The sequence below is a fragment of the Metopolophium dirhodum genome, chromosome 3, assembly GCF_019925205.1.
Source record: "Metopolophium dirhodum isolate CAU chromosome 3, ASM1992520v1, whole genome shotgun sequence".
NCBI lineage: Eukaryota > Metazoa > Arthropoda > Insecta > Hemiptera > Aphididae > Metopolophium > Metopolophium dirhodum.
In genome coordinates, this window is record NC_083562.1 from 22,169,225 (window position 1) to 22,182,783 (window position 13,559).

General features: G+C 29.0%; 1 protein-coding gene across 1 annotated transcript in view; it reads left to right on the top strand.

Moving 5' to 3' along the window:
• Positions 1–13,559, top strand: part of LOC132941819 (beta-galactosidase-like) — a 34,372-nt gene that overhangs the window by 20,013 nt on the left and 800 nt on the right. Inside the window, exons 3-10 of the mRNA XM_061010007.1 lie at positions 2,714–2,864; positions 6,266–6,329; positions 6,840–6,934; positions 8,706–8,901; positions 10,312–10,664; positions 11,290–11,553; positions 12,558–12,695; positions 12,750–12,962. Of these exons, the coding sequence (XP_060865990.1) occupies positions 2,714–2,864; positions 6,266–6,329; positions 6,840–6,934; positions 8,706–8,901; positions 10,312–10,664; positions 11,290–11,553; positions 12,558–12,695; positions 12,750–12,962 (1,474 nt within the window). The remainder of the gene's footprint in view (positions 1–2,713; positions 2,865–6,265; positions 6,330–6,839; positions 6,935–8,705; positions 8,902–10,311; positions 10,665–11,289; positions 11,554–12,557; positions 12,696–12,749; positions 12,963–13,559) is intronic.

Here is a 13,559-nt window from a genome sequence, read left to right on the forward strand (position 1 = left end):
AATAATAATATTATTGTATTTAAAAATGGATTTATATAAAGACGTAAAGTAGTTAATACAATAAATACTTATCACTTAAAACATTTTATTTAACGATTTAAATAGTAGTTTTATAATTTACATACTTATGAAACTCGTGTAAAAGATATTAAAAGGACGTCACACTCGCATGTGTTGTCTCCGTCTTAGACACGTACGATAGGTATAGACAAAACGCGTTTACGCATTTTGAGTATAAATCGCTCAATTTTGGCTTTAGAGTAAAAATACCAACTATAAAATTAAATTGTGACAATATTTCTGAGGGCAACCCAATATAACAATCATTATACCGTTTATAAATAGCAACAATTTCAACATTTTAAAAATACCTTTAACTTTTAAAAATTTAATTTTTTTTAAAAAACTCAACATCTTGCAATCCAAAATATCTTTTAATTTTGTAATAGGTGTTTTTATTCAAACACCAAAATTGAGCGAGTTCTACTTGGACTGCGTAAACGCGTTTTATCTATATCGTACGTGTGTAAGACGGAGACAACACATGCGGGTGGGACATCCTCTTAAAAAATAGTATTTAAAAACTATCGATAGACAACTATCGATACAAACAAGCAATATAACAGGTCACGTGGTTCCTTGCGCTGGCACGACCGCGGTGCTGTAAGTTGCCTGTAGTTACTAGTTACCAGATACCCGTCATCTGATAAAGTATACTCATCACCGTCCAGGTTTATATGAGCGTTACGTAAGAAAAAAATAATAATTTATTCATAATAAGATTTTCAACAAACCATATTATATAACCTCTACTTGAGAGGTTCATAAACTGTGGGCGCGAATACCACATTGTCTACCATGACTACGAGTCTACCTTAATACCTTTATTATTTATGTATATTGTGCTATAAGGGTTTGCTGACAACATGCGTGAATGAAAACTATGATATACAATGAAAGAAACTTTGGAATCAAAAAGACAAAAAAATGTTTTTTTTTTACATTATATTATTACTTTTTTTAAATTGTCGTAAAACTATTCCGGTGAGCCGACAAGAAAACCTGTTTTCTCCTACCTACCTAGTGACAGCAGTGCGCGGTGTGGTCACTTGCATACAACTCACTGCTAAGCCGCCGCCGCTCCGCTACATACACCCACCAGATCAGCAGACCAGTGGTTCTCAACCTTTGTGTTTGCGACCCAAGATATTTACCCGATTTATCATGCGACCTTTTTGAAAATTATGTCCAATGTTGCTCAATGAGGGGCTACCCACCCAGCACCCTCCCACGGCACCATCATTTTTTGAACTGCCATAATTAATAAAAGAAACTATTACTCTTAATTTATTAATTTTTGTTTTTTACACGTATTAGGTACTTATATTAATAACATTTTTAATAACAATTTTTTAGGCGACACATTCCATATTAGTCACGACCCATAATTGGGTAAAAATAAATCATAAGTTCATTACAAGTAACAACGGTCGATTCGTAATTTTTAGTTCCAAAAACCTATCTTTCGTACTTCATTGGTCGCAACGGTTTCATAAACGATCGTAGAGTAATATTTTTTTTGGTTGGAAAGAATTTTTTATAAGTGTTTATTTTCTCAGTTAATTCATGTTAAACAAACAAATACTAATGAAATATACTATATATTAAATAGCTTAAGTTACTAGTTACACCTGTGATAGGCTTTTAAAGTTCAACTGTCTACAAAATTCGTCAAAATCACGAAAATATGTCAATTATTTTGTAGTGAAAAATATATACAATTTTTAATTTTTACATCTAAAACATAAAAATTGAATTCAAGATTCCTCGTAAGTTTTTTTTCCTCATACGCTTTCAAAACGTTTAGCATAAAACCACTTAGATTTTTTATAAATTACTGTAGTTAAGGTGTTTATGACATTGGATACTAATTATTGCAACGTATTGGTTAATCGTATAAGGAATTTTGTTATGTAATCCAAAAAATAGAAATCATACAAACTTGTACCATTCCACGGTTACTTAAAAGTGTATCATTTCCAATAAACAATGATTTAAAAATATAAGACTAATTTTAGACTATTTATACAATTATACATTTATATACACAAACTGACAAACAAATATTCACACCATTCTACAGTATTGACTTGTATGCAGTGGCGAATTTGAGAAAGATTGGCCAGGAAAATACAAAAAGTACCGACTCACTTACTAATTTACGAAGTATTGCATTTTAGTCAACATGCATTATTAATATTTTAACAAAGCTACATTTTTGTTTGACTTATTTGGGAAGATATTATTATGCACTATTAAAACTTTAGTATACATCGATAACAACATTTGTTTTATTTTTTACACGTTTACAATATAGTCCAAGTATCTATATACCCAAGTAGGTACCTTTTTTTCCGTGAATAATAAGAATTATTATTATAACACATTTATTAGCTTTTAGTTGTTTAAGGGCTGGATACAGATATTTTATTATCTTAACCGATTGTGTTTCATGGTTACGTCTTATTAACAAAAACATAATACAATGTATGATTCATCGATTTTTCCTTATAGAGGGAAAATATCATATATATCAATAAGACACGGGGCCCCGGGAATTTGCATGGAGCTCTCCCCCCCCCCCCTAGCCCCGTCATTGTGTCTCGTTCTTAATTTAATATTAAATAGAAAATACAATCTTCATTATTTTTAGTTATGTAGAATGGAGTTTACATGAACCATATTCGGGTGTATACGATTTTGAAGGACAAGCTGACATTGAACACTTTTTGACTATTTCAAAACAAGAAAATATGAGTGTACTTATTAGACCAGGGCCATTTATCTCAGCTGAAAGGGATTTGGTAAGTATTAACTTCAGTGTAAAAAAATATTCTTAAATTCCAATTTTCTAAATTCAGTGCTCGTGCGATATATGTAGCATTTGCCTATTTTTACACATTTCGTCACACTTCGGCATATTTTGAAGTTTTGATGCTATTTTAATATTTCAATGTTTTTAGCATAATTTTAAGCTTATACTGTCTTTTGAAAGTAGAAAAATAGATTCCTTTTTATATTATATTATAATAATGTATATCATATAAACATGATATTGATACTTTCCGGTTGAGCAGCTTAAGTAATTTCATCAATAAGAAAGTATTCAATCAAATTACTCAATTACATTAATTTATATATTCACCAGCAGCATATATACTGTAGTACTACTAGTACTAATTAATAATGGCTAAAATACTAAAATAAATTACTTTAATCACAATAATATCATAAAATATACTTAGTAATAATAAAGCCATTAAGGATCGGAAATTAATGCATTTAAAAATTACGAAATATGCGTGCACTTATATAGTTATATGCACCTTAAAAAAATAGAAATATGCTTAAAAAATATTAAACACAAATTTTTTAATAAAAAATATTTTTATACCTTATAATTTTTACGAAATAAAAACAAGAAATTGTTTGTCAACTAAGCCACTAAGGAACTGAAAAACACGATTCAATAATACCTAGTGAAAACTCTTAAAATAAGTATTTAGTATACGTTATAATGTAGGAATTCATTTTTTTTAATTCCAAAATTTTAAATTGTCTTAGCTACTGAGTATTAGGTATAAACACGTTCGTGAAGTTTGTGAAATAGACTTGCGAATACTTGCAAATAACTTCCAAAATAATGGCATAGATTTTTAAAAAAAAATGCAGTACTCAGGTTGGTCAACTTCACAAACATGTCGTACAAGATGATTCATCAACCATGCTCACCCCTATTTTTTCCTTTAATAATTAATTTATTAAAATTCTGATATTTGAAATTTTTAAATATACTCATAGGTAGATCATATTTTAAAATTCTTGAATATTAAACAAACTTGTTTTTTAAATGAGAACCCCCCTTTTTTACTGTGAATTACTAAGTGAATAATTTTTTTGAAAATTATGATGTACCTAATTTGATAATCGAATGAGTTTTAGTTTCTTAGTTATTAAAATGTTTATATTAAGGTTAATAGTCCTTAAAAATGGTTTTACATAAATATAAAATAGACCTAAAACTGGTTCTAGTATTTATTATACTTGGACCATTTTTCCAAATAATTAATATTGGTAGATCAAAATTAATAACTACAATATTTTCAAATCACCATAGCCCCCATTCTATAAACATTTTATCCTTAGAACATCAAGTTCAATAACTCAAAAACTACTTATACGAATTTTGATATGAATATGTAAACATTTCAGAAAAATGTTCTACTGTATATAACTTATAGTTAAATAGGGGTGTTCTCATTTGAAAAACAGAAGTTTTATCTCCGAAGTCCAAAGACACTCGTTAAGTGGCACATAAAATCTCAAGAATTTGAAATTATGGTCTTAAAATATATTTATAAACTCAAAAAATCAGATTTTGAATAACTGCATTATTGAAGAAAAAAAGGGGGAAAACATGCTTGGTGAATCATTCTGTATATAGACAGGTAGAAACTAGGGCTCCTTATTTCATGCTATTCACGTGAAATTAATGTCCGATTTATAACTTTCCAAGACCCGTTGCTTAAAATTGTCCTTAGATTTATGTATTCACGTGTTTACATTTTCATTTACATATTTTTCAACTTTTATTTGTAGGGTAAAGATGGTTTTGCTCATATTTTATATTATCATAAATATAGATTATGTGATAAAATCAATTTAATAATCATTTACACAAATTATAAGTGGTTAGGTTAAGTAATGCAATATCTGACCCCTCCTAGGAATCATTAGTTAACGTTTTTTTTTTTTTAAATTAATAACTATATTATTTAATGTACATAATAAACAATAAATAATATATATTTTCAATTGATAGTTGATAGATATAAATTGAAATTATTCACATCTCACGTGAATTCGATTCTGACACGTATTCCTGTGTTTTATCAGTAAGTTGTTAATATTCACGTACCTAGAATCTATATATTAATCATACGCGTTTTATTTTATTACATTCACGCCGTGTCCTAGCTGATTTGCACACATTCGGGGAAAAACAAAACGTATGCTTGTTACATTCAAACCGTGTCCTGGTTGATCTGCACGCATGCGGGGAAAAACAAAACGTATGCTTGTTACATTCAAACCGTGTCCTAGCCGATCTGCACGCATGCGGGGAAAAACAAAACGTATGCTTGTATTTCGTCGCATGCGGGCAACGCGTACTGCGTGCAGAACAGCATGGCCAGAACAGAAGTAGCATTCGCCTGCACCAGCTAGTTCTATGCTAGGACACTGCGTCACGTGTTCACGGTATCGTTTGTATTAAGGGACACCCGCATGTCTTTGACTCTGTCATATAACTCTCCCGATTGTATGGTAAACTCTCCCGATTTTTAAAACTAGTAAACTCTCCGGGTCAACTTTATGTTTACCTGAAGGAAATATGTTAACTTTCCCGGGTCAATATTATGTTTACCTAAAATGTGTAAACTCTCCCGACATGTTATTGCTACACTCCAGAGATTGTGATTATCATTTTTAATTTTATATTATAAATACTCACAGCAACATTGATTTTTACTAATATTATTGTTATTATTATATAATTGACTTATAGGTCTCTCGGGCTTATCGTTATTTAATAATTAATATTTTGTTTAGACTAAATAACATTACAGACGTTTGTGTGTAATGTTATTAAATGGGTAATATTATATGTGTAATATATGGAATACAAAAATAATAATACATTTTATTTGAATTCAGTTAAAATAATGTTTACAGTGTAGGTATCTATATTATTCTATAATATAGACTCAGCTTAAATCACCAAAATTATCCTAAATACCAAATAGTATTACAGAATCATGCAACATTAAAAAATAGTTTATCATTGAACTTTGTAAAACCGATACGTTCATATTAATATATTGCGTTGCTCAGAGTATAAATGCATTAAATATCTGTTCAGAATTTACAGAAATAGATATTTAAAACCAGTTATAAAATACAAAATATTTTGTGGGCACAGTGTCTGTTTACAACATTATAAAATAAACAGGTTTTACGTGGAACATTGAAACTTAATTTTTTTACGAATACATTTTGATTTTGCATGAACCACCATCGGGCGGAGGGAAGGTATACATTTCATGGGAATTAAAATGCTAATACTTTGCAGATGACTGGTTTAATAGACTTGGAAAATGTTTTATACTTGATAAATTTTTATTGTTCTTTTTTTAAAAAATTGCAGGGTGGTCATCCATATTGGTTGTTGAAAGAAAAACCTAGTTTACATCTCAGATCTAGCGACCCAAGTAATATTAATATAATATTATGTATATTTCTTAACAATTAAATCTAAAAATCTCACAGATTGTTATAGACTTTATACTTCCTTAAGCTTTATTTATTAGTTATTAACCTATTATTCTTTAAATAAACCTTGAGAAATTACAAAAGAAAAATTATTTATATGTATATAATATTTAAAATTAGAAAAAGACATAAACTTTTTTAAGTTCAACTTATTTATATATTATTTAAAAAGACATGACTTTGAATACTGGTGGTTGGTGTGGGCACTTATGTCTCATTATGTACATTGAGTTTTCAGTTTTGTATAGGTAGGTATTTTATATTGTAAATAAATGTAATAATCTTAGATTTTCTTCACAAAAAATCTAGGTTTAAATTATATGAGATTAATGGAATATACTGCTATTATATTATAGCTATTAGACTATTTTTTTTATGTATTTTATAATTTAATAAATACGTCAAAAATTTGATCAATTCAATTTCATTAGGTTTCTGTATAATTTCAGATTACACAAAGTATGTAAAAAGATGGTTTTCAGTATTGATGCCAAAAATAGTTCCGTTTTTATATGGAAATGGCGGAAACATTATCATGGTTCAGGTGAGTCAACATTTAAAATGTATGGTAATTTTATTAAATACACGTTTTCTTTTAGATTAAAATGTTTGCAGCTAGCACTCTAAATTTGGAATTCTTGTTCAAAAATACCAAAAGATTTTACAACCATTTTGCAACGAAATGTAATCACGATTATTTGTTTTGTGATTTATAAAGAAGTAGAACGAGATTTAAAAAGACTTGATACTTTCACAAAATGTTGTAACCTTCTTGTAAACAAAATATATAACCCTTAATATGAAATTTATGATTTAAATCGAATCCCGTAAAAACTAAAAACAGTTTTAAGTTAGACAGTCACATAAGTGTGTAAATTCCTATTCTTTGAATTGATTTTGATAAAACATGGTTCACTTACACCAAATTACACCAGTAGCTAGTTATTATAGGTATGGGTAAAACAATTAAAATTTTCCAGCGGGAAATTTCAGGAACTGTCATACAGTATACACAATCATTTAGGTACTTATTAGCAATTAGGTATTTATTACTTATTTCCAAGCCAAGTCGACAGTGTCAACGTTTAATACAAATTTATTCAACTATGATTATTTGTCTTACAATATTGCTGTATGTATCATATTTGTATTAAGGGGATTCCATACCGTGATTTTTTGTTTTTGTCTAACACACGCGCAACATAGGATTTTTGACGGATTCTTTGCCAAACATATCAATTGATCCAATGAAGTGATGAAAATTCCGAAAACAGATTTGAATTTATCGTCAAGTTTACTCGAAATCGACTTTCCCACAATTTTGATTTTTTGATTTTAGCTTCTCCAAAAAATTGAAATACAAAAATGTTTAAATACTCTTTTTTAATATGACGTTTTCTGGAATTTGGGAGATAATATCAAAAATGCAAGGCTGGGCATTAACGAGTTAATTTTATTTTAACTTTTTAACTTAACTCGTTACTTTAGGCTTTTCATTAACTTAACTGTTAACTTACTAAATTTCTTTCTTAATTAACGTGAAATTAACGAGTTAATTTTTCATTTTAAAAAGTAAGTTAAGTTAATTTATTTTGTTTTTAAATTTTATAATATTTCACTATTTCAGTCTATTTCGTTTTCATGTCAAAAAATATGTAACGTAAATTGTTTAAAGTTAAAAATTTATATCATTCGAATCTAACTTATATGGAAATACTGTAAGTGTTAATTGGTTGGAAAAAAATTAAGTACGCTAGCGTTGTATAAACAAATTAACTTTTTTTTAATTTAATAAAATGTTAACAAAAAGTGTGTATTAACTTTTAACTTAACTGAGTTAACCTATATTTAAATTAACTTTTAACTTTTAACTTTTTGTTATTGGTGCATATTAACTTAACTTAACTTAACTGAGTTAAAAAAAATCATTAACTTGCCCAGCCTTGCAAAAATGTGGGAAAGTCGATTTCAAGTAGACTTGACGACAAATTCAAATCTGTTTTCAGAATTCTTATCGCTTGAATAGATCAATTGGAATGTTTGGCAAAAAACACGTCTAAAATACTATGTCGCGCGTGTGTTAGACAAAAACAGAAAATCACGGTATCGAATCCCCTTAAAGTCATAGATTTTGAATTTTTGATCTCAATCATAAATGAAAAAATCGTATTTTGTATTTATTTATATGAATGACATTACTTATATTAGATTAACTAAGTTATCTATAATATTTCAAAAAATATGTTATGAAAAATAATTCAACCCTGTTTTTAAAAACAATTTGTGAATATTATGTACATTTTTTTTTTACTTAGATAGAAAATGAATACGGACATAACGATTTAGGCAATTGTGATAAGGAGTACATGCTATGGCTTAGGGATCTATTCCATCACTATGTTGGCGAACAAGCTCAACTTTATACTACTGACGAATGCAATTTATCTTTTTTGGAGTGTGGACAGATTCCAAATGTATACTCTACTGTTGACTTTGCTGCAGTTGTTAATGGTAAGATAAAATTAAATCATTCGATAATACTATATGTAACAGGAGGACGGAGTGGCCGAGTGGACTAAGGCGTCAGTTTCGACGCACACTGTCGCCGGTTCGAACCAAGGCCACGGGCAGCACTACTCTTCGGACAGTCACGGTGTCTGGAGAGAGGGGCCGCCATCCCCCACCCGGGCATGGCCGATACCTACGGGTGCCCACTTGAAAATTCTGCCAAACTAAATCACACGTGTTTGCAAAACCTACAGTACCCCCCCCCCCCCCAGTTAAAAACCACCCAATGGTCTAAGACGCCGTGGGTTGATTAATTGAAAAAAAAACTATATGTAACAGGTATAGGTAGTAGACTTGAGGCTGTTCTTACAATGTCCGGTAAAGTGTCGGTTAACTTTAACCGGACATTGTAAGAACGGCCCTTATTGATATAGTATCAATAACTATAATAGCAAGGTGCCCCGAATAAATAATCAATGGGTATTCCCCAAAATTACAATTGTATGAGATTATTAATATTAATCTAGTCCAAAGACATGTATCACATACTTACATGTATAATAATAATATATTAAATATAAATACATGATACACATTTTAACAATAAGTGTCTAGACAGTATAAAATAAGATTTGCATAGCTGATGTACTTGTACTACAGTTTTTAACACTCATAACCAAACCAGCTGAATAACCCGGCTTCGCTTTGAATTACTCACTCTTTAAAATTGTTTGATATATCTAAAAACAATCTCTGAGATTTTAGTCAAAATTAATTGAGTAGTTTTTCAGAGTATAAGCATCAAACAGACATTTGGTATTAAGATATAATTTATTTAATTGAGGCCAAGTAAATGCGACAATTTTACGATTGCTTGTACCTGATTTTCCCAAGTACTCAATTGCAACCATTTATATATACAAAAAAAAAGGCGGACAAGTGGGTATCGCTCTACTGTACTGTAGTAGTTGTCGAGTACATCGTTGTAATAGATATGTTATAAATTAATGAAATCATAAATAGATAAATTAACGAAAATGGATTCTGAACAGAGACTTTTGCCATCCAAGAATACTTGTATAAATAATCAAATTTAAAAGTTGAAGTTAGTTCAAAAATTTTACCCTGTAAAGAAAATGGTAATTTTTTTCCATTCCGAGTGTCGTCTGTTCTTTGTTTTTGAATTACAACAAAAAATCAAAAATCTATGAATGATAATTCGTTAATTTACCATTAAAAATCCAATGTCGTAAAAATGTTAAATTCAAACGTTTATAAGAAATTGAGCGATATGATAAAATATAAGTTTTTCCAAGTTGTTTTCTCATAGCCATCTATGGATATTTCCCTAGTCAGTATGTTATGATATATTAAGTACTTCTGTTAGTCGTAACTAAACTTTATTTCTTCTAGTAACTGAGTGTTTTCAACATTTGAGGCAAGTTCAGAAGAAAGGGCCATTAGTCAACTCTGAGTTCTACGACGGATGGGTCGCGTTTTGGGACAGCCCAAGGCCGGTTAGAAATACTTCGGACATAATACGAGTGTTGAAATATTTTTTGGAAGCCAACGTATCTTTCAACTTTTTCATGTTCCACGGAGGAACCAACTTTGGATTTACTTCGGGTGCTAATACGATGGGGACAACTTTGGAGAAATCTGGCTATCGACCGCAATTGACCTCGTACGATTTTTCCGCTCCACTAGACGAAGCTGGTGATCCGACAGAAAAGTACCATGCTATTAAACAGATCCTTAAAAAAGCGGTAATTAAAATACATTTAAAAATACAGTAAAAAAAATTTTTTTTTAAGATTAAGTGGAATGCATATAATGTAATATATTGTCTTTGAAAACATGTAATGCGATGTATAACTATTTTAACCAAGTACCTACTTTGATTTATGTGATATATTTGCAAAGTATTGGATTTAAAATTAAAGTTTGATACCCATATAGATTAATATACTAGTCGAAAAATAAGCACTACGTATAAAGTATATCATTAAGTAGATCAAATTAGATCAAAGTAGATCCCTCGTAGCATTTTGTAATGATAATATTATAATATTATTATAATAATGTTAAACTTATATAATAATCACGAATTATATAGAATAACGTTATAATAATATTTTTAAACAAAAAATTTCTACCTGATCATTCACAAAAACTGAAAAACGTAACTTATAAAGATCGTTTTATTACACGGATATTAAATATAAATAAATTACCATTTGTGCCCAAAATGGTTGGGAATATTAAAACGCGCTTTAAATAAAACCTTTGGATGATGACGTACACTGGTACATTAAAATTTAAAATAAACAATATTTCGAACTATTCAGAAATGTTTATAAATATATTTTTATACTAAGACAATTTTTACAGAATTTTCCAACCGCATTAACTCCGAAAATTGCACCGAAGGCGTATTATGGAACCGTAAATATGCTGCCCGTGGTCAGTTTATTTGACAATGTAGCCAAACGTCTCAAACCAGTCTTGAATAACGTACCATTATGCTTTGAAGATATGGATATTAATCATGGGCTGGTATTGTATGAAACTAATTTACCACCGATCGGAGGATTGACCAAATTACCACTAGTTATCAAATCACTTGGTGATCGAGCAATTATCTTTTTGAATAATGTACGTGTATTAATTAGTAATAACATATTATGTAATATATTATCATAATTATTTATTTCAACTCAACTCAGATAACATAAAACAATCTTGTGTTGATTACAGATATACATATTATTATATATAGGTACTAAGGTACCGACATAATACTTGTATATTAATATTCTATTTTGTTAGGTGTACTCTAATACCTAATCAGTTTTAATATTTACAATCAATTATAGTCTAATTGGTTATTATTTATTAATACTTTGATCGTGAAAATTGTGACGATTGAAAAACATTTGTTTTAAATTTGAATTAATATACTGAAATAGGAATTCTTTACGATTAAAGAAAAATATGTCATTGAAAAAGCTTTCAAATTTAAAAATTTATTTTACACAATTTTTAGACTATACCACATTTATATGAAATAGATATTAGGGAAAATTTAAATAAATAAATAGGTTTTTAACGTTTAAATTACTTACTATACCTAATATACCTACTTATGGATCTAAATAGTCTTTTTATAATTTATTATAAAAACAAAAAACTATAAATTTAGTTTTTGTTTTAAGATGCGCACTGCACATTCACCATTCATTATTATGACGAAGACCTATTTATAAATTACAGTACTTCACTGTGCTTATCAATTACTCACTTCTAACTTGTTTGTTTGGAATCATGTTTTATTTAAACATTATTGCAGTGTCTACATTCAACGTTATAAACAATTTTATTCTGTATTAAGTTCACTTACTAATAACAAACAATAAAAATGTGGAAGTACACCAGCAATAATTTAATAAACCATATTATTTAAAATAAAATTAAGAAGTAAAAAAGTTGTCAAAGAGAAAAATACTGTTTATACCTAGCGATATAGCATGTACTGTACGATGTACATAATAGGAATTTGGTTATAAATAACTGATCTTAAACTTTAGTTTCTGTTTGAAAAGATATTTAACACATTATTATTTCAAAGGTGAAATTAAATACTGATGATTTTTATTTAGGTGAAATTAGGAGTAATGAGCAGATCTAATAGTAATACAACGATGGAAATATCAGTAACCGGTAATAATCAAAAACTGAGTATTCTTGTCGAAAATCAAGGTAGAATTAATGACAAGAGATTTTTAGAAGATAGAAAGGTATTTTGAAATCTGTTATTAAATTGAATTTATGTAATAATAGGTAAATTTTAGGGGATTTTATCAAACGTAACGCTAGGAAATCACATCCTAGGTCCATGGGTAATGACTGGATATCCGTTGAACGAAACATCGTGGTTAGAAACTCAAAATATTCAACCAAACGTCAAACCACCAGCTTTTTACAGAGGAGTTTTCGTCATACCGCAAGATAATAAACACCCAAAACCATTGGATACATTTTTAGATACGTCTGGATGGTCAAAGGTTTGTTGATAACCTACTTTAAAATAATATTATTCGTCAGAGTCTTACAAAATGCACATTGGAGGTGATCAAGGTAAACTAAAGAAAGTTTATCGATAAAATATTATTATGTAGGGACCTGGAACACGTTAGATTTTTTTGATGTTTAAATCATAGGTTATATGACGAATATGAAGATATGTCCCTAGATAATATGTCTACCTTTAAATCTCACAATAAGTCAATTAACTTCAATAGTAAACATAATAGAGTGAAATTAAATAATACCTATACTGAATGTAAAATATTGGTGGTATAATTAATGTAGTTTTATGAATTAATATGACAAAGAAAATATAATTTAACTGTTGTAATTTTGTAAAAAATTGAATGATCATTATTAGTTTAATCTTAAAAATATAAACAAATAATTATTTAAAAAATTCAGTTGAAAATAAGTTTGCGTACAATGCATATACTTACGTGCTAAGACGCAGTGGCCGGAGCTCCGAACAAAAGCTCCGTTCACACTGCTTTAGGGATGGCCTTGGCAGTGGCTTTTGAGTATAACGTTATGATACCAATGAATAATACTAGTGAGTTTAGTTTATTATTAAT